At 34.7% G+C, this 24069-nt stretch overlaps 1 protein-coding gene across 1 annotated transcript in view; it reads left to right on the top strand.

Moving 5' to 3' along the window:
- Positions 1-2473, top strand: part of LOC145694832 (phospholipase B1, membrane-associated-like) — a 136001-nt gene extending 133528 nt beyond the window's left edge. The window contains exon 8 of the mRNA XM_081771500.1: positions 2206-2473. Within this exon, the coding sequence (XP_081627626.1) occupies positions 2206-2369 (164 nt within the window). The 3' untranslated portion in view covers positions 2370-2473. The remainder of the gene's footprint in view (positions 1-2205) is intronic.
- The last annotated feature ends 21596 nt before the right edge of the window (positions 2474-24069 follow it).

The following is a 24069-nucleotide window of genomic DNA, read 5'->3' on the forward strand; positions in this document are numbered from 1 at the left end:
CATGAAGAATGTTCTAGTTGTGAGAAAGATTATTATATTTATAATTTTTGCTAAGAATGCTGAAGAATTATTGCTGTAAACTTTATTTTGCACATTACTGCTGGAATTTTTACAAACGTCAGAGTACAACGATAGAAACAAGTATTCCGTACCGCCTTCTCTACTACTCCATAACACCATTATTCTTATTTTCCTTCGGCAGACAACATTCACATATAAAGTTATATATATATATATATATATATATATATATATATATATATATATATATATATATATATATATATATATATATAAACGAGGTGTGTTATTTTTAAGTAAGTACTGTTTTGAAATTTAGTCGCTGCAGCGCCTCGGTCGGCATCCCGTGCATGCACGCTGTGTACCTACATCTGTTTCTGTTGGCAAGCCACAGACATCACTACGGAAACATCTAATAGTGTTTACGTTCGTGTGTGAGTAGTTAAAATAGCTCCGCCGATTGTGAATCCCGCCGACTGTTTAATACTGGCTGTGATTTCAGTGTTTCACAGGCGACGAAAGATGGCGGTTTACGTTACATCAGAATCGAAGCAACGATCCATGGAATAGAAGCACTCAACCTCACTGAACAAAATGAAGTTCAAGTAAACTACAAGAAAATTATGTGTATTGCGTTTCGGGGCAGGGAAAGAGTATTGCTTGCGGAACTTTTTACCTCCTGATGACACAGTAAGTTCTGCAATGTATTGCGAAACCTTACAAAAGCTGCACCCTGCAATCCAAACAAAAGGTGTGAGATGCTAAGTAAGGGAATCGTTTATCTTCATGACAATGCCGGTTCACATGCGGCAACTCAAAATCTCAGAGCATCATTTGACTGGGAACAACTTGATCAGCCTTCTAGCGGCCAGTTACTACCACATATTCCTACCTCTGAAGAAGCTTTGTATGGTCAGCAGCACGACGACGATGATGAGGTATAAAACTGCTGTGTAGCAGTGGTTGTCAAATTAGGCGGCAGACTTGTATGAGAGTGGTATTCAAAAGCTTGTTGTGCAGCACAATAAATGTTTTAATATTGGTAGAAACTGTCGAAAAGTAGAGTAAGGTACAGGCTTTCATGTAATAATACAATTCTTACGAAAAGTACACTCTTTCAAAATTGTATTTCAATACGGTACTTACTTAGAAAACCTGCCTCGTATATATAAACTAAATTTTGCCTTTTTCGCAGGAAACAAATTTTACAGAAACAGTTATTATACACGAAACTTTCTTCTGGTGGTGGTTGTTCAGTGACAAAGTGCTCACTTTTGACGTATGAAGTCCCTGGTTCGATCAAAATCCCGCAAAGTGAGCAGTATGGTAAAGAAACACCTTGTATGTGGGTTTTCTAAATGTTTCTCATATTCTATCACTTTTGTCATCCCACCATTATCACCTATCTCATCATCACCGTTTCCCTCAATCTCGGTACATTATCGTGGAACGTTAAAATTAAAAAATATGAAAGCGCATCAAGTTATTTGTGATAAACAAAAGAGTATTCAAGAGTCCCATGAATATTCTTAGGATTTTTTTTATTAAGTACTGGCTGAAAATAACCATTCTTCGCATGGGGGCTGTATTTGGAAGTCAAAACGTGTGGGAGTATTACCATTTATCTCAGCGACCGCGAAATCCATAGATTTGACAGAAATGTCAGTCATTTTGGAGTATTTTTAAGTCTCTGTATCCAACCTGTGACCTCCGGCCCGCAGCCGAAAGGGGTGAGTTTGGAAATTAATGTGATCAGAGTTTCACCAGGATCTCAGCGACCGCGAAAATTATGTATTTGACACTAATATCGGTCATTTTCTACTACTTTTACGTCCCCGTAAACGCCCCCCCCCTGAGATCCCCTGGTTCGAATTTTGAAAAAAGCTCTTCTTCTTAGACTGGGACCTGGACCAAGGTACCCGTGACCAAACTTTGGTAACTCTCGGTACACTCGTCTGGCCCCCAGGCCGCACACAGACACACACTCACCCACACACAGACAAACAAACTCTTTCTTTTATATTTTTATAAATCTAGTATATTAGATTTTATTTATATTAGATTTATTTTATTTATATTAGATTTTTATGAATCTAGTATATAGATAATTGTAATATTTCGTAAGAGTGCAAAATAATTCTACAAATGAATATACAGTATGTTTTATTTATTGTTTATTTTCAGCCGCACAAGTATTATGGAACAGTATGTTAGTTCCTGTTGGTAAAAAACCAATGGAATTTAAATCCGATAAATTTCCAGACTTGAATTGTCCAACGAAAGAAGCTCCGTTCATATTCACAAACGACAACTCTAAAATCTTTCTAGAAACAGGGAGACAGTGGTGAGAAATGATTTGTGTTCATTTAAACATAGACATACACAAAAATAAAAGGAAAAATTAAGAGAAAAACAAAGAAAATATGTGTATTAGATATAAGTTACGGAACATATATCTACGAAAGGTTTTTGACGTAGTAATTCGGTGAACAAATATTTCATGTAGAGCTAATTATAATAATTGTATTTGTAATTTTATAGTGAAAAATAAAAAAATAAGTTATTATTATTGTTGTTGTTATTATTATTAGCAAATACTGAATAATCACGAATTATATGCCAATAATACATTTCAATTTATCTTTCCTTGTGCATTTGTATTTGGGAATATGAAATTTGCAATGAAAACGATTTCTATTTAAATTCTGATAGACAAAGTTTTCGCGGAGGTGCGAATAGAAGCTCTAACTCTTGATCTTGGTATTACTTGTTTGATTAATTTCTGCAGCATATTTTTTCACGCCCTACCCTAGCCAACTGTTCTACGTTGGTCATAAGGAAACAGGTGAGAGTAGATTTACATCGAAGTTGCACCACCCGAGTGTGACGTAATGTCATGTGGTACTACTATGGGGGTCAAGGTGGAACAAAACGAGCATTGCGAGGCTTCTAACCTCCTGACGCTCGCTCAGCTATGTTTCGTAACGTGAGTAAATCACCAAAAACGATTTGTATTACTAGCCCGTGCGCTCGGCCCGGAGGACCGAGAGCAGGTGGCGTTTGATTTATGCTATATGTATGCTACACAGCGAGAAACGGATAACTTCAAACAATCAGAACCGAGTATTTAGCTGCTATGGCGATGGTCGAGCGTGATTAAAATATATGCGTTTATGCAGACGTGAAAATTGCGAACTACGTAATTTCGTTGTTTACAAATGACGTAAGAAATCAGGGCAGTACTATCGCAGATATTGCTTTTACATGGAACTTCTTCACGTGCACAAGTTTTTTGGTTTATTTTTTAGGAAAACGAAATGCATAAGTTGATCCATACAAATTTGTGTAGTAAGACGATCCTGTACAGAAATTGAGCCAAACGAAATTTGTATGTGACAATCGGGTACTGCGTTGAATATGTAGAAGTTTTTAACATGAGATCAAACATTAGGCTAGATGACTGTTAAGTTAATTATCCTGTACGAAAATTCAACTTTAAACATTAAAAAATACTTTGAAAAAGCATTAACATTAATATCATACGTTTTCAGTGCATTGTTTTCCTACAATATCTCAACAATTTATTAAACTAGTTTTACTACGTCTGGTCGAATTACAACCAAAATGATCTTTCCAACTTTGATCGCGTGTGAGTCAGAAACGAAGATAGACAGAAAGGTGTGGTTTGCGGCATAGTGTTCACACACACACCTAAAGTTTTAATAGCTGTTTAACATAGTTTAATGTGTGCGACATCTGTAGCACGCAGGATATATAACGGATATTCCAGTTCCGTCCACATCCGGTCTACTGTGTCCTCCGTGGCGTGTTTAAGTGCTGGCCGATGCAAGCTCGCAGTTAATACAGGTCCCGAACTGGAGTCTTGTAGAACACATTTTTCACAAAGCCTTCCCCCCCCAAATAACTAATAGGGTTATATCCTGAGGCCTTGGGGCCAGGCAATGGGTCCCCCTCAACCAATCCAGCAACCTAGAAATGTGTCTTCCAAAGCCCTCCTAACGATCGCGGACCAGTGAGGAGCGGCCCCGTCTTGCTCCAGATATATTTTCTACAGCCACGGCGATTGACAGCTCTGCAAAGAAAAAAGGTCCCACAACACGGTCATGAAGCAGATCACAGCACACGTTTTACTCTCGACTTTCGCGCACAATTTCCCGGCTTATGTGGCAGTTCTCCGAGCCCCACATCCTCACATTGTGTTGGTTCACCATCCATGATGTATGAAAGCACGCTTCGCCCTAGAACAACTCTTTTGTCAGAAAGTGGGTCTTCGTCAATGCGATTTCGAATCTCAATTGTAAATATTTTGATCTTTGGCCTGTCATCAGGTTGAAGCGCATGCAGCAGCTGCAACTGCAACTTGTGGGCATGCAACTTCAATCGTTTGTGTATCATCCTGTGCACCGTGGTCGTTGGTAGCTGCAAATGTCGAAACGCTTTACTGGCTAATTTGATTGGGCTCTGGAGAAATTCCTGTTGCAACTGTTCCACATCTCCTTCACTCGTGTTCGGACGTCCAGAACTCGTGCTCTTTATGAACCTCGTTTACCACTACAGGATGCTTTAACGTGATGGCGGTGTGCATCTGTATGGGAAATTTGATCTCTACCTACCATTCTACATACTGTCCCGTCTCCTGGGGGTGGCCAGATTCGTCAATGCCTCACCTGCAAAGACAGAAACAGAAACAAATGAAATCAGAGAAGAGAAATTTGTTGGAAGTGTTGGTATAGATCAGCGTTTCCCAACCGGTGTGCCGCGGCACACTGGTGTGCCGTGAATGGGCCGCTGGTGTGCCGCGAGTAATCGAAACAATTATTAATTTTATAGCAATAAAATTACAAAAGGTAGGGAAAAATGTATATTTGTATTTCACATTACTATGAAACTCTACTGTGAATCTACAATTTTAAGTTTCATACCGGGTTACTGTTCTGTACATTTCTAATGTTGAAAAAAAATGGTTATCATTGTTATGACCATTATTGCTTCTTTATTGTTGCAGACTATTTCCTAACTTAAAAATTTAAAATATCATTCAATCCTTTCGACAAAGTACCTACATTTGTGTTTTAAAAATAAATGAGATTTGTTTGTTCGTTCGTTAGTGACCTTCCTTCTTAGTAAAAGGTTGGATACAGTGTTTAAAAAGAAAGCGTATTTTTAAAAACTTGAGTCTAATATTTCATTGCAATTGTTTTCTATTTTTAAATTAGAATGAAAAATAAGCATAATGATTTAACACGAAAAAAAAAAAAAACAATGATCGAGCTTTCTTCTCTGTGAGTAGGAGACCAATAATCACAGAAAAAATACCAGTTTTATATTTACAAGTAATAATATCTATAAGTGTGCCGCGAGAATCCAAGTAACACCCGTAGTGTGCCGCAAGTTCAAAAAGGTTGGGAAACGCTGGTATAGATCGAAAATTTGGATGTGTGTGAGCATTATGCTGCAAACCTTTTTTCTTTCCTTTTTCGTAAACGTGCCTGCGAAATGACGTGTTTGCATTAGCGACGTTGCTGCAATGTTCCAAGGGCAGCTCCTTAGGGCATAAATTAATAACCATTTGATATTACTAGATATCACACCTTAGATGTAGTATTTCCACATTGATGACAGACTCACTATTCCATTATCCAACTGTAGAGTCAATGGTACACCACGTACAAACTATCTCCATTGCCCTGTTTTGGCGCTTGCGATGTAATTCGAATAAAAGCTTTCAAATTCTATACTTCAAATGATTGAACATGCTTTTTATTGTTCACTGTTCTCGCAACACGAAACTTATACCTTTTTGGCGCAAAAATTAAATATACAAATTCTATTTGAAGTAATCGGGCTATCTGCTAGTCACTTCCGGAGTGATTTGTCGACTGACTGTGTAGGGAGGCAGGCACCTTGAAGAAGCTTTTTACAGTCGTACGTACAGCACTGCATTCGCAATCTAATTGGCTGAACATGATCACATGATACCATGCAACTTATGTGGGAACTCCGAGAGTCTTAATTCCCAGTGAGACTGAATAGGACAGAACAATAACGTATTTGTATAAATATCGCAAACCTGGTCAACTAATGACGCAGTAACTCACTTTTAGAAAAGAGTCTTAACTTCTACAAAGAAATATTAATATGGAAAGAATATGATGAAATATATGTTTTTGCATATAAAAAAAAATAGAAAAAATATTATAGTGAAATCGCAAAAATGTTGGACATTGATTATCGGTTCGCATCCATGGCTCTTCTAACGTAGAATATCAATAACAAGTTGTCAAACTGATTATTGGTAACGGCCTTGGAGGGTGGAAATGGATAAAACACTAATAAAATTCAATAATTAATGTTTATCAATAAAGTCGTTGGATTTTGGAATGTCCTCTATATAGTTAGTTTCACTAAGAACAAAATCGTTATATTTTGGAACACCCTCTACATACATAATTGGCACTAAATGAAGACATCAGTAAACATTTTCATCACATCTCTAATGACGGTGAATACACAATTAAAGAAGAGCACTAACTGTTCATTAGTATCATGATTATAACAACACATATTACTATAGGGAATGCAGGGTCCGTTCTGAAAGTATCCGAACTTATTTAGAAACAATGTATGGATAACAATTACAACTGCTGTCTATATTCTTCAGTGTTGACACCTTGAGTCTCAATACAGCGAGTATAGCGACTTTTCCACTGTTCGTGGCAGTGCTGGAAGATTGACGCCTTCTTTAATTCTGTGGCCGTGGCGGCTTGAAATTCTTGAATTGACGCAAAGCACTGCCCCTTAAGCACTTTTTTCTTTTTACTTTGGGAAATAAGAAGTAGGCTCGTGCCAAGTCTGTAAGAGGGATGAGGGTGACGTTGTCACGCGTGCCTTGACCAGAAATTAGAAGTACTCACCAACTATCTCCATAAAAATTGTTTCGGAAGTACTGCAGGATTGTGCAACTTGGATATTTGGATAGGGCACATACTAGTTCTTAAGTGAAGTCTTGACCTAAGTGAAGTTCTGGAGCTATGGGTATTTAAAATTCAATTTTTCATGTTTTCGGCAGCCTGTAACTCCGAAAAGAAGCATTTGTGCACCCAGATTGGTCTATACTTTTTGTCTTATCTTGGTGTCAGGAATCATCTCCCAAACGTTGTCGATGTTGTTTTGAAACACCCTGTATATATAAACAATTAGTTGAAATTTGTTTACCTTGGCCATCGCCGAAACTATAACGGCCATCAACTTCGAACTTTCACAAAATATATCACTAAATAGCAACAATATAGCCACCAAGTTTCATTCTGATGACAATATCATATATATATTGCCAAGAGGTATACAAAGTGATGTACCTTCTGAAAATTTCAAGTTGGTGGCCGTTATTGTTGCGGCGATGGCCAAGGAAAAAGTGTCAAAATTTCGTGTGTATGATATTTTTTTCTTTCTGTCTTCGTATGATAGCCAACGACTTCAACTTTTCACTGTGCGTTGCCGACACACCAAAGAATGTTTCGAGGTGATTTAGACCCATGTGGCAAAAGCGGTACCAGCTCAAAAAAAAAAAAAAAAAAAAAAAAGTTTAAATTCTGTCAGAGAATATTTTGCGAATTTTTACCCCTACATTTCCCTCCCGTTGGCAACACTGCAATAAAACTTACGTCGCAAAATTGTCATATCCTTGTGAAAAACAAGGTGTCAACCATATCAATCAAGTAAATAGTCTTTGAGTTATAATTCATTAACTGAAAGTCTACGAAAACGCAAAAAAAAAAAAAAAAAAAAATGGCCCTGTCTCGAAAGGGTTAAAAAAAGATTGTTTACTTCGTACATTTAGTATTTTCATGAAGATCATGGACATATAAAAATTTTATTTTCTATAATATGTAAAAAGTCCAGAAGAAATACTTTTACAGGATCGAAGTAAACTTAAAAGATGAACACGGTTTAAATTTACCATTCCAATTTGGAATTTGAAACTTGACACTTCACTTGAAACAAAAATGATTTCTGAAAGTATTGATAATTTTTATATTACACTACTTTCAAATGCAAGTACGGATGTCTGTCCGGAAAATAGTCCAACTCATTTTATTAATACTTTCAAAAAGACAATCCGCTTAAGAGATACGAATTGATGTGTTAATTAAGTGCAATACATGTCTTCCTAACATGTCATAATGTTACGGAAGATGAAAATATTGTTTGGTACAAATTAAAATATCATGAGATTATGAAAAGTAAAATCACACCTGGGTATTATGATAATACAGAACGATTACACTAGTCAACAAGGTTTTTGCCACATGAAAGAAGAATGCTGATCTTTAAGGAACTTTGGCCACTGAATTCGAATCTGCAATCCATTTTCCTCTATCACGCACAGTTTTCCCGTGACAGAGGGATTTTAGAGAAATTTCCCCCAAAATTTCCCTTTTTCTTCATTTTTGTACCTGTAGCTCGGGTACCCTTAGGCATATAAACATACAAATTATATTCTAGGTTAGCTTGATTTATACTTAGTAAACCCTGTAAGTTTCATCTGAGTCGCATCATTCTTCATTGAGAAATAAATATATTTCTATAAATATATGGTATGTGTACTGTCCATTTTACCATATACAATAGGTGCAGAAAAATCACATGTAACTTCCACGGGAATTACAATATAAGCAAGGTTTATACTTCATTGGATTTGTAATGAAACATACTTTACAATGATGTATACACCGTGTCCGCCATTTTTATAAGACGGAAATTCTAGAGGGATTTTTCGGGAAATTCCCCAAAAAAGTAGATTTTTTGTCTCATGTCACTGTTCATATTGATACAGAAACGGGAATTGCGCCAGATTAATCCTATTGAAAAACTTTCCAAAAGTATACAACAAAATTCTTAGTTTCCACGCCTTTTAAACGTTATTCAAGGTAGTAAACAAAAAATTAATATTGACCTACAAAAACAAATATCAATAACCCACAATGGATCAAATGCACAACTGCTTTACAAAGTATGGAAATAAAACATTTGTACTTACAATTAATTCTTCCTTTTGTAGTGCCAGTCACTTTCTCTAACTAAAAACCAGCAGTAGTCGCCCATCATATGAGGATCCCATTTACCTTGATAACGTTGCTCCATTTTTTGAATGTCCTGATGAAATCGTTCCCCTTGTTCGTCACTAAATTCTCGGGGGAAAATTCCAAGTGGGAATGAAGAAAGTGAATTTTCAGGGACATTCTACATCCTAACCTTTGATAGCTATCCAAAAGCTCTTGAACCATTTGACGGTAATTTTCTGCCTTATGATTTCCCAAAAATCCATACACCACTTTACTGAAAGCTCTGCAAGCGGATAGTTCATCATTATTTAACTTTGTCTCAAAGATGTTGTCCTTTAATAGTTTCCGAATTTGGGGCCCGACGAATATCCCATCTTTTACTTTCGCGTCACTAAGTTTTGGAAACTGACTTCTAAGGTACGCAAAACCTTCTCCATTGTTGTCCATGGCCTTAACAAAGTTTTTCATTAAGCCTAATTTTATATGTAAAGGCGGCAGCAGAATTTTTTCTGAATTAACTAAGGGAGAATACTTAACATTGTGTTTCCCTGGCATATATGTTTCTCTTGGGGACCATTCTTTTTGAATAGTGTGATTCAGTTGCCTTACTGTCCCACAAGCAAAGAAAACAACAGTATTTTGTAAATCCTCCCTGAAGGCCCAGTAATATAGCAATGACCTTTAAATCACCACAGATTTGTCAACAGTACTTGTTATAATGTATTACAGCTAACAACACAGACAAACTTTCATAAGTTTCCTTCATCTTTACGGAATATGCCATTGGAATTGATGGTTTAGTGTTCCCATTATGTAGCAAAACAGCCTTAAGGCTTGTTTTAGAGGAGTCGATAAACAACCTCCATTCTTCAGGGATGTGTTGGAAACCTAGTGCATCCATTAAACCATCTATATTTGTACATGCACAGAGGGAATTTTGCATTAAATAGTAACCTGAAAATTGTTCATGTCGGTTTCTGAAAATTGAAATTCTGGTGGTACGAGCCAGTAAATTCCATTCTTGAAGTCTCGATCCGAGCAACTCAGCTTGTTGCTTACTCAGATTTAGATCCCTCACTAAGTCATTCAGTCTGGACTGGTTAACAAGAAGAGGTGTGTTTTTGGCTGGGCTATAGATTGGATCAAAGAAAGGTGATGGTTCGGGCAACTCATCTACTTGCTCTTCTGCTGGAGAAGATTCTTCTGACTGTGCGTATGGATCGGGGATTGGGAGTTCAGATCCATGTGGTATGGGTTTTAGAGCGGATGGAACATTGGGTACTCAATATTAGATTTTGTTCGTTTAGAATGACCCCAAATTTTTGTTAGACAGAAATAGTCTTCAGCATGACTGGTTGGTTCTCGCGAGACCATTGGCACCGCAAAAGCCATAGCTCGAGTTTTATCGCCACTTTTCCACTTAATAAGAGTAGAATAGCATGTTACACAGCACACATGGGGAGCCCACACTTTGTCTTGATCACTCACATGACACCTAAAATAGCTATAATAAGCTTGTTTTAACGTTCCTGTTAATGCACGGCGCTGACTTTTCGCAGTACATTTTCCACACACGTAACAACAGAAAGTGTTCGGTGAGTTTATACACGCACGCCGCGATCTCTTCATAGCGGAGAAGGAAAACAAACACGCACACGCACTTACGACCACTTGTCACAGGTAAATCCAAATTAAAACTAAACCTACAATATGCATGCAATTATACAACACTTCCTTATCTATTTGCCACGCACCTGACAATTTATCAGTAGAGTCCGATTTTGCGCAGCTTTATTGCATCAGCTAAACACGTGTTGTTATACAGCTATGCAATCACATGCCAGGTGGTAGAAAACCACAGACCTCTTACTCCATGTCGTATACTCTCATTTTTCGTATTTGTGCCTGTATGGGTAAATGAAATTGTGTTTTTTTTTCTTTCGGTGCAAAGAACGCAACATCACGTCTTAAAATAAGTAGTACAAACAACATACATGCAGCTATATTTATTTCTCTAGAAATAATAATGCGATTGTTCTGAAACTTGCGAGGTTTCTTAAGTATAAATCAAAGTTTTATATGGTGTCATTTTTGTATTTATATTTCAAGGGCCAGTGGTACGAAAATTTGGGAAAAGGGTATATTTTGAGGGAATTTCTCAGCCCCTCCCCTTGTCACGCAAAAAACTGTGGGTGATGGAGAAAAACGGATTGTACATTCGAATTCAGCGACCAAAGTTTCTTTAGGATCAGATGTTTTCTTTCATGTGGCAAAAACCTTGTTTACTAGTGAGCTATTCATTTATTGAATTGATATAAATCTATATTCTGCCGCAATTCCCGCTTCTGTATCACTATATGAACAGTGACATGAGACAAAAAATCTACTTTTTTAGGGAATTTCCCGAAAAATCCCTCTAGAATTTCCCTCTTATAAAAATGGCGGACATGGTGTATACATCATTGTAAAGTATGTTTCATCACAAATCCAATGAAGTATAAACCTTGCTTATATTGTAATTCCCGTGGAAGTTACATGTGATTTTTCTGCACCTATTGTATATGGTAAAATGGACAGTACACATACCATATATTTATAGAAATATATTTATTTCTCAATGAAGAATGATGCGACTCAGATGAAACTTACAGGGTTTACTAAGTATAAATCAAGCTAACCTAGAATATAATTTGTATGTTTATATGCCTAAGGGTACCCGAGCTAGAGGTACAAAAATGAAGAAAAAGGGAAATTTTGGGGGAAATTTCTCTAAAATCCCTCTGTCACGGGAAAACTGTGCGTGATAGAGGAAAACGGATTGCAGATTCGAATTCAGTGGCCAAAGTTCCTTAAAGATCAGCATTCTTCTTTCATGTGGCAAAAACCTTGTTGACTAGTGTAATCGTTCTGTATTATCATAATACCCAGGTGTGATTTTACTTTTCATAATCTCAGGTGTTTTCAGATCAGGTGTTTTCTCTCATGTGGCAGAAAAAAAAGTTAAAATTTGTTGACTAGTGTTATTAGAAGAATTAAACAAAATTTTAAAATTTGTACGATTTAGTGTCTCCAACACTAATTATGTTGTCTCTGATCCCAATGTGGAATCTATCGCCCTGTCTCCAACACTAGCATTTCAACTGGGATTTCATGAAAAAAGTGATCTTGAGATTCAACAACAACAACAACAACAATGGATTTAAACATTTAAACAACCTATTAGGTCATTGGATATAATTTTAAGATTTTTATGTATACGGATCTTATTCAATATCAATTCGTAGGTGAAAAGCAGGCTCCTTTATTACGTATTACATCAATCGAGAATGTGAATTATGGTAAAGTGCAAACGTTACGATATTAAGATGTCCATTACATGCTACTTTCCACTACTAAAAGACCTCATTGGATACAATTTACAATTTCGCTCTGGGACATTGACTATAACACTTTATTTTAAACGTTCTGCTTGTGAATAATACTAATACTAATAATAATAATAATAATAATAATAATAATAATAATAATAATAATAATAATAATAATAATAATAATAATAATAATAATAATAAAGGATCAGAGCACAACGTATGTATTATCAGCTCGCCTGCGTTCTATCTTATTTTTCCGGCCTGTGTATCAAAAAGGACATGGGATTGGTAGTGTTTTCCTAAAATATTTCGTTTCGTATTACCACTATTAAATAAGGCGCTAAAACAGTCGGGCAACAAGCTTTATACACTGGAATACAAGTTACTGGTGCTATGTTAAAAGACAGTCCGTTTAAAGAATCAGTCAGTGCACATGTTCAAGAAGCTGGAGAGGAGAGACATTTAAAACGAAAGCTGCTAATAAACTTACTCAGTTGTTAAGTGATTTCAATAAGACACATCACCGGAAACGCAAATCTAATGCTATTGCATTAATTCGGTCCATCAATAAAACGTAATCGCAAGCAATCGCGTGTAATATTTATACTGTTAAATTCACATACCAATTTCAATAAACAGCGCAAATTTAATGTCTCATTGTGGAGAATAAGACAAATTCCCATATCACAAATTCTTTTCAAGAAATTTTAAACCATTGGATGTCTAAAATATACATTTTGTAGCAAACTGAAATTTCACAGGAAAGTTCCATCACAATTGGAACAAGCTGTCCAATAAATTCAAAGTCTTTTGAACATTCATTAAATTTTCACATAAAATTTGTAAATGAAATTTCACGATGTGGTTAATGAATTATTTCAAAGAGTACAAATACGAGAAAGTCTTACAAACGTGTTTGAAGAAGAGTTCTAAGATTATGATCCATGAAACTTAATGGATTAGTACGTAAGTATGCATTTACTGTTTCTAATAGACAAATTTCACTGATGTCTTGTGCATTATAGTTCTCCCTGCAATGAGTGATTGCAAACAATTATTTCTTTGACTGACGTATTTTATCTATTTTTGGTTACCTACCTCATAAGTGTACGTATATTCTCATACCACAACTTTAAGAATTCATCCGGAAAATGAATTCAGAAGTACAAGATTTCTTTAACACTCTACATCATGTCATAATATTTTCCATATTTTTTCTTTAAAATAGGCTTATAGTCAAAGTACCATACAAGATAACGGAAACTTTCAATAAAATTCCACATTATTACAAATGCGGATCCGTGTTTCAATTTGTATATTCTACCTGACACTGCTGAATTGTAATATCAATCGCTTTATGTTTCGAACTATCACTGTCCATTATCAAACAATTAGTCTAGGCTCTTCAAATGCGTAGCCGAGGCATAAACACACGTCTTCATGTTCCCAATAAATTACATACTATTTAACACAATCTAACGATGTTTTCTCCACTTTCTACGGAAATTCTGTGATTACTGCAGGCAAAGATGAAAGCTCTGTTCCCAGTGATTCCATCACGGATGAAGGTAATGGTGTTACCATCACATGCGTAAATGATAATACAGGATCTACTGAAAACGTCAGTGTCCTGTGTATTCTTAAATCAGGTGGCGCTGATGTCGCTTCAACTTCGTACTGCATATTTATTAGTATAAACAGATTTTGATCTTAAGAATTCTAAAATTCAAAGGTACAAATCGTCAATATCATAAAATTCAGAACATAAATATTCCTTAAAGTTATACGGTACACATGCAATACTTTTAGTTGTTTCTATGAATAATCTACTCCTTTCCTTTATCCACTGATATTAATAAGAGAAAACACTCTTTCAGCGCTAGCGTTATGACTAACCAATGAGAAAAAAAATCAGCAACCAGTAACTCCTGAGAAACATTCTTCATTTTTTGATTCAGAAAAGTATTTAACTCAAATATTGCTAGATACCTGCTCACCATCTGCTAAATTACCGGCATTTAAGAAAAGACTGTAATTTTGTTAGTATTGTCAAAAATATTTCTTTTCACATGTTAATTTGTATTAATATTATGGTTCATAAAGGCACCCGAAAAAAAGGGGACATTTGACTATTTTCTACAAAATCCCCCCGGACCCTTCTTACAGTCTGAAAAAGAGGACATCTGGTCACCCTACTCAAGTATGACACCTACATGATTCATACTTCCCCTTCTTCTATTAAGTTATTCATTTCCGATGAATAATTACAAAATGCTATTTGGAATATATTAAATTAAGAATAGGATAAAATATTACTTCCTCCAACGTGTGTGTGTGTGATTTCCTCATCCATATTCAAACACTACCGATTTATTTCTTCCCACACTCTTGATGATAAATCATTTCTTCCCAAGTGAGATCTTTCTCACGCATACTGTGAAACAGTGTCGGTTTATTTCGTCTCCCACTTCTGGATATCAGTGTGAATGACTAGTTGCTTCTGGCGAATTTCAGATTCATCTCTATAGTTTAAAAAAAAAAAAAAAAAAACATTTTATAAACTTACTGGGATGAATAAAATTTATTATTGTCAGAGACTTGCAAATTAACTACAAAAAAAAGATATGAAATGAAATTTTTCAATTTTACATCCCCTGGTTATGCCGGCTAGACTACAGGAGACGTTGATGATGAGAATTGAATGCAATGGTGGAATGAATAAAGTGGCAGGAGACGGGAGAACCCCAAGAAAACCCATGATCACGGTGTTTGTCCAGCACAAAGCAAATGACGCGAGCTGTGATCGAACCAGGGACCCCATGCACTAGAGGTGCACGTTCTAACATTGAGTTACAGTAATTCATATATAGAATTAATTAACATATGTTTCATATGTGAGCGCAATTAATGGGTGAATTTAATTATGGTTAATGATATCCCTAGTCCTTCATAAATAATAATTATGAATGTCCTAATATGTGAACTCTCCATGTCGAAACATTCGAGTGCGAAGAGCCATTTTCTCTTTCTTTACAGTTCTGTCTCCACCCTCACTCGAACTTCGATTTTTTATGATTTCTCACCTTAATCCTAAGGAGGAAGGGGATTCAAATATTTTCCATAAACTTGTTGGCCCCGTGCAAGGAACAGGTCTTTCTAATACTAAGTCAGTGCTGTACTAATCAAAGAACCTCGTTAAATTATTTGAATGGCATTCTTGCCTATGGTGATGATGACATATTTTTTTAAGAATCAGGGTGTTAAACACAAATCCACAAATTACGGGACAATTATACGTTTAGAACAATTTTATCGGGACGCCAGGACACAAGCCCTCCAGCTGATCTATTGGCTAGTGCAAGCACCTTTCGTTCTATTCACGCTAGGAGAGCCTTGAAAACTTTGAACGCTTACTGAGTTTCGGATTCCATTTTAAAGAGTAGATTTACATCTAATATGACATCGGTGCTGATAAGTGAGCCTAAACTCTATTTCAACCATCAACCAGCCAAAATGTACAATATCGTAATAAGGGACAATCTCATAAGTACAGAACGTATACAAACATATTTATGCTCTATTTTAAGCCTGTTATACACTATGAGGTAAATCCTACGAAATATCTTATGATTTTTCCTAGAGTCAAAATCTTAACGTGTATGGCATCAGATCGCATATCATTTCGTATGTTCTAAACAATCCTATGATATTTCTCTTGTTCAGAGCACGCACGCTCTACTTCGGAAAGAAAATTCGTAAAATTTCGATTTAAGCGACATTAGGTGAGAAAAAGTGAACACAAATTTCACAAAATGAGGAGTTGTGCAGAGATTGATGAGGTATGTTTTGCTTATGCTATTTTCTAGAGGTGTGCAATTTAACAACATAGCGCTTGACATCAATATCAGTAGGACGTGCAGTGTAGTTAGCATAGGAATTCATCAATTTTGTACCTTTATTAAATAGAACCATGTCATGATATTGAAAAACATGGGTGTAGTTATCCTGGTGCTATCCTATTTTAGATCTCGCAAATTTATGTAATTTACGAAAGAAATGTGCAATAGAATTTTGAAAGAACGTTTCATAAGAAATCCAAATGTGTATGCACTGCACCTGTCTCGCAACGTCATTGGGTCAGACAGGAAAAATCTTCACGTGTATGGCACGTATTTCGTACGAGATACGTCGTGACATTTTTCCTAGGATTTATCTCATAGTATGTAACAGGCCTTACTGTACACACTCTAAATTAACTATAACTTTGGACTACTCTCTCCTAAACTGGCTATGGGTCTTTTTGATTGTCGGAATGGATTCTGACATCATTAGAAAATTCGTATAATCCCAGAGTACCTACTATAATGTCAGTATCATTTATTTGTCCGTATATTCAAATCTTAGAAAGATGAAGTATTCGTACGAATGACTATTGTAGTCTTCGTCTGGCTACTGAAACATTCGGTAGAGAATCTCTAGGATGATGATACTTTCTTTTCCTTTTAGTTTCACGTTCTATTTTTTCTTTTCTTTTCTTTTAAGAAACAAGAGAGAAACCTGAAACATTCTTATAATAGGTATATTGTTATTTTTTCCCTTCAAACTTGTCAGCGTTTACATATGCGTATATATATTTTAATTCAGACTCTGAAGGTGAAGGTCGAACTAATTTCTCACGTCTGTTCTTTAAGTACACTAGGTTTCGGATTTTCCTTTATGACTTTCCGGATTTTATGGATTCCTTTTCTTGGAGTCAAAAATGTTAATTACAGAAAGTACGAATTATTTTTAAACTTGAAATAATTATATCACTCTCACAAGGTTATCGTGTCAGTCAAGAATATTTCTACGATGTTAACTTTGTTTACATAACTTCCTGCAGTCTTTGTTAACTGTTTCTCTTATATTGAATTGCTTCCATTTTTAAGAAAGTGAAAAGATTTCTTATAAGTTGCAAAGTATGAATTCGTTACAACAAATAATTTAACGGCGTAATTATTTAGTTCTTAGTTATACACGTATGTATACATGTATTCTATAGAAGCTGTATAGCCCCAAACATGAAAGGTAAGAAGATATCAGAAAGTTCTTGTATATATATTTTATTTTTATGGATAATTTGTCAAACTGACTAGGAATAGGCCTAGTAAAAGATTTTATTTTGTTTTGATTTGATTTTAGTTTAGCGTCCCGTTCAACAGCGAGAATATATGACTTGTGGACCTTTAGTTTAACATGCAATCCGAACCACATGAGCTTCAGCCAGGAACCGAACCCAGGTTCAAAGATTTTATTGAAACCGTTTACAATTACTCTCTTAATTGCAATATTTATTGCACAAAAATCTTATAGCTTTGTGAAATGGTTTACTATGGTCCTAACAGCACGAAAATGCAAGAAAATTAATTTATATATATATTTTATATATATATATATATATATATATATATATATATATATATATATATATATATATATATATATATATATATATATATAAATTAATTTTCTTATATATATTTTTACGTAGAGTTGCTACCGTTTTGATTTTGTCTTGACAGTTCCGACTTCGAACGAAAAGACCTGCGTCCCGTAGTCACCCTGTCGGGACATAGGTGATGACTTTTAAGTTTCTCTATGGGTGCTCAGACGTAGGCACTAACGTCAAATATTCTTTTTATTATTTTATCTACTAGATCCAATAGACCAGTGGTTTCAAATATCTTCCTGAGAGTCGAGAAAAACTATCAAGAGCTGCTGAAACAAAATGAACCTTGAATTTTTTTAAACTTGCATTGGCTTTAAAAAGTAGGATGATTTCTTAAACTTTATATTGAACAAAATTCCTAAACATTAATAATTTGTTTATAAGTTTCGAAAGTGTTTAGCTATGTTGGCCAAAATAAGAAAATTATTAAAATAATAATGATTACAGTCAAACCTTTCGAACATTTCAGGATAGACCCAAATTTGAGTGAAAATAGAGATGATTCAATTGGCATGTAATTTACGTAAAATATTTTACACTTTTAAAAACATAAATTAATAACATCAAACACCAATTTCTTTATAGAAATAATTATACAAAATAATAATTATACATCCACGTATTATTATTATCATTGTACTAGCAGCGTTCACCCCGCTTCGCTGCGGTCACCCTGGAACGCAATAAACTTTGTTACTTAGATAATTTTTACTTTTTCGCTTTCAAGTGATATGATAAAAACCATAGAAGAATGTTAACATTATATCGCCTGTCATTTATGTTAACCCGCCGAGTGACACGGTCATGTGGGTTGCATATAAATACGGTTAGATTTAGCTATGATGAGCTAACAAAGGATTTGTACGTTATGGACACTTGAATGGTCAATTATCTCAAGACACTGGTAATTAAAAATTAAAGTGATATGATAAAAACCATCTAGGGTCCAAATCCTAATAACCCCCCAAAAATAAAAGAAATTGGTTCAGCCGTATTAGCGTGATGAGGTAACAAAGGATTTGTGCGTTCTCTTTTATATATATAGATTGTTGCATCACTCGATCCTCGATATGCCGTAAACCTGAAGAGTCTAAAATAGGTATTGATAAATGATTATTCTACACATTTGCATCCCTACTTACGTGCACTACAGTTCCTTTTTATTATTCACCGCATGAAATTACAACAGTATGTTGTATATTTTACTTCTAATAATTATGATTTACTTGTAGTTTTGGGGCATAATGTATTTTAAAATATACACTACGCAGATTCTGCTAATAGAAGAAGAAAAAGATAAAGAAATAATATATGTATAATGTTAATATATAAAAAATATTCAAATGTTTTTATGTAATCTAATCTTGATGTTGATGTCGTCGTCATGACAACAGAAATTAAATAGAATTATTCAAGTAGGTGAAGCAGACATCTTAAAAATTTGTGTAGAAAGAAAACTGTGTACGCTTCTCCATTATAATTAAACAAAGAGTACAAAAAGGGTAATTGTGTGTTTAATGGCTCAATGCCGAGAGAAAAAAAGTTGTGTCGTTTAGAAGATTAGTACAGCGACCAACATTGAGCCTAACATTAACGTTACTATTTTGAGAAGTGACAACATAATAAATAGAGATGTTATGAGTGCTACGGATAAAGAAGTGACCGATAGCCAGATTACTCATAACGAAATGAATTCTTCAGAAAACATGATAGACGTCCTAAGGGAAATATCACAACAGATTAAGGACCAAGCTCGACGAAGTGATGAACAGTTTAAAAAATTAGACCAAAAGATGAATCAACAAATTGGGGATCAAGCTCAACGAAATGATGAAATGTCCCAACAAATTAAGGACCAATCCCGACGAAGTGATGAACAGTTTGAAAAGTTAGACCAAAGATAAATCAACAAATTAGGGAGCAAGCCCAACAGCTAGAGCAATTGCAGCTACGTAACGATGGCAAATGGGATCAAGTACAACAACAATTAAGTCAAATGAACCAGCAAATTGTAGTTGAATTCGAGCACTATGATGAAGAAATGGAAAAGGTAGTACAGAGATTCACCGAGGTTCAAGACTCTGTAGATATTATAGAGACAGCGGTAAATGAACATGCCAACCAAATTAAGCAGTTGCATGGTGAAGTGAACTCTATTAAAGAAAGGTGTATTCACGAAAGTGCAGTGCGAAATGGTGGACACACGAATGCTGTACATCCTACATCTATCGGTTGGGAGTCTACGCGTCATCTCAGAGCAACTTTTGAAGGTAATTAATCTTCGAGTTGTAATGAAGATAGTACCGAAGAGAAAGAAGAATGAGGCAATCATCCAGGCAGAAACGTAACCACTACCGGTGTTTGAGGGCCAATACAGGTAAACCATTACGGTTCAGTGAAGTAAAATTGAAGCAATTTAGTAGTGTACCGGAAGACATACCTGCGAGGGGGTTCCTTGAAAAATTTGAGGATGTGTGTGAATTAATGGGTGTAGACGAGTCTTAATTTTTTAAATTATTACCACACATATTATTGCCACCTTGTTTAACCTGGTTTAAGGCCATTAGGAGTAGTCTTCGTACCTATTCTGACTTTAAGAACGCCTTACTATCTAATTATGAGAACGATTTTATGCTAGCGAATAGGGATGCCTTGTTGAGAACGAAACCATTCAATCCTAAGATCCATAGAAGCGTTCCCGAATTTGTAGTCTCTACTTATAATGAGTTAAGGTCATTAAATCCGAATCATCCCGATTCCCGAATCATTGCTTCCATTCAAATTCTACTGCCTTTCAGATTACAACAATTATTAATGTCTGCGCAGTGTATCAATTTTAACCATTTGATTATGCTAGTTCAAAATTATGAGTCACTCTGCAGTGCAAAATGGTAATAGAGGGCAAGATAGAGGTCAGGGTAGTTCTGGCCGTAATCATATACAATATGCTCCGGTTCGCAACTTAAATATACAATCTGAAAATACTTCTAACTCGTATTGTTTTAACAGTAGAATAAATGATCACACTGTTACCGGTAATCAGACGCAACCTAATCGCAGAAATGGAAACAGAAATTTTAGAAATAATAACCGGAATTTCAATAGAAACAATAATCATCGCCTGTTTACACAAAATCGATTTACAGATGGCAATAATTACAGTAATAGAAATCCGAATGCTGTAATAGTGCATAATCAACAAGAAAGTACTCAAGATTATGGAATACAATGTAATTTAACTGAAGCAATGAGCAACGTAATTTAAACTAGATTGTGCTGATGTGGAAGGGGTTAAATCCACGTCAGCGTTAATTACTTCTATGATTTTCTGATTATGAAACTAATTTAAAAACTTTAGATACAAATATCGTCATAAATAACAATTTGAAAAGTTAGATCAAAAGAATATTTAATGTGTTTTCCTATGATTGCAAAACGCAATATTAATTACATTATTCGTGTCTCATGTTATAGAGTATATTTGAAAACATTTTTTGTAATACGAGAATACATATTGAAGTTAATACTTTATGTTTTCTCTAAGAAATTCGTATTTAAGCAATTCTTGCTTTTGTGTTTTGTTCTATTCGAATTTTATGCAATTAATAATAAAATAGGCAATTAATAATTTTATGCAAATATTAAATAATAAAAGAAGATATTTTTAATATAAACGTATGGAAGTAATGACAGTTTCGTAAAATTGATAACACTTATTTCATGGAAGAATTACGAGTAATGAAAATCAAATTTGTACATTTTCCGAAGAATTTTGACTTTAAATGTTATTATGGATTCAATCTTAATTTATACTTTCTTTCGTATATTCATATTATAATTACTTTTTGTTTAAAATAATGAAATTTTGTTCATTTTTTCTCATTACAATTTGCCTAGAATACATGTATATTAATATCTTTATTTATTATGCCCAAAGTTAATGATTTAAATTTGTTATTAATTAACCTTTTTATATCCCATAATGGACTTGAACTAAGATATTAACCGTATTCTTTTTTTAACGTGCCTTGTAATTGACGATTATGGAGTTAATTATGAAGAAATACAATTAATAATTTTTTTGTGTAAAAATGAGATATATGTAAATCATGATATGGAATATACACTGTATATACAAGGGACACTTAAACAGTATGTAAAAATTAACAGTCCAGAGTTCTTTTTCCTTTTATTGAATAATTGAACAAAAAGAAAAGTCCGTCGAGCGCCATAATATACAACAGTATGTTGTATATTTTACTTCTAATAATTATGATTTACTTGTAATTTTGGGCCATAATATATTTTAAAATATACACTACGCAGATTCTGCTAATAGAACTAGCAAAAGACAAAGAAATAATATATTTATAATGTTAATATATAAAAAACATTCAAATGTTTGTATGTAATCTAATCTTGATGTTAATGTAGTCGTCATGACAACAGCAATTAAATAGAATTATTCAAGTAGGTGAAGCAGACATCTTAAAAATGGGTGTAGAAAGAAAACTGTGCACGCTTCTCCATTATAATTAAACAAAGAGTACAAAAAGGGTAATTATTTGTTTAATGGCTCAATATTAATGTTTAAGAACCAGTTGATATCATTATAAAATTGTAATTTCAAAGCTAATTCCAACGCAAAAATTCAACGAGTGCTCAGCGCCCATTAAATATCTCCTATAGGTGTTTGAACCTCAGAGCACCACGTAGTCGGCGCAGAACTTCATGCTTATTCATGAAGTTGGCTATTATTATTATTATTATTATTATTATTATTATTATTATTATTATTATTATTATTATTATTATTATTATTGAAATTTAGTTTCCACTGTAAGAAATTGCTGTGTTATTTCAACGACATGTCTATATGTGTTAACACGATTGTGTTAAAATATAAAACCAAACAGATGGTTAGAACAACTCACTCTCCATTTGGAGTTGTGTGTCAAATGCCGGTAGTTGAAATGACACAAAACCTGTGTGTTAAATTAACACAAGTGTAGAATCTTCGGTGTTGTTTTCTGCGTGATTGTCACATATGGTGGGCATCTAATCATAAAGGCTTATATACTGAAGCTACAGACAAACACAGAAGAAAGAAATACTTGAACAAATCCAGGTATTCGCAAAATTTCAACGTGCAAACCATGCGATGTGTTCTTAATTGTTTTAAATAATATTTCTGAAGAAATATGTCAACAACACCGCATTATTGTGGCACTTCTACAATGTACTAGAGTTCACCAGTCAACACCGGGGAGTCTTTCAAAAATGGCGGAAAACAAGAAGAAACACGATTTAGAGGCAAACATACTATAAGGATATAGGTAAGAGTTTCCTATCATTCTTGAATAAGATGTTGGTGAAGGTTGTGTTTCTCACTATCAAGAACTACTTCATAATAAATGTTGCAAAGGACGACAAAAAAGTTTGTGAAGATTTTCTAAATGAAGTGTTTTGTATTTACTATTCTTACGTATTTTAAAATTAGAATCTTCTGTTGAAATGATTCAAACGTCGTGGTAGGGGACGGTGTTGTCGCTAGATTTTTGTGAAACTGAAATTGAAATTTTGAGTAATTTAGTAATTTAGCCAAAATATTCAAAATTAAAATAAATGAACTTTTAGAATATTCTGATTTCCAATGTTAACTAACTCGTATTGGACTTCCGAAGAAACATCGAAACAATTTTATGGCCGTGTCAATAGCGATAACTCCCAGTCACGACCCCTCTTCAGTTTTTTAGAAATAGGAAAAGAAAGAGTGAAAATTAAAAAGAAGGTAGGAGGGAAGAAGGAGGAAAGGAGAAGAAGAAGATGAAGGAAGTTAGGGATGAAGGAATTACTGGATAAAATATTGGAATATGATGAAGGAACTGAATAATTTTAAAAGGTAATTCATGTCCAAATGCTATTACTTGAAAATGGATTCTGAAGTGACACGGAAGAGATACATGTTCCTCATACGACCCTGACCTGGACCCAGGCAACTACGCAAGTGGGAGTTACCCCGACCCAGCCCGGGTGACGAGAAGTTTTTATAAATTATTTATCTGTTATTTCCAAACGTTGCATAACCTTTACTCAGTATCTG

Source organism: Thermobia domestica, chromosome 1 (assembly GCF_964235325.1).
Source record: "Thermobia domestica chromosome 1, izTheDome1.hap1.1, whole genome shotgun sequence".
NCBI classification, from domain to species: domain Eukaryota; kingdom Metazoa; phylum Arthropoda; class Insecta; order Zygentoma; family Lepismatidae; genus Thermobia; species Thermobia domestica.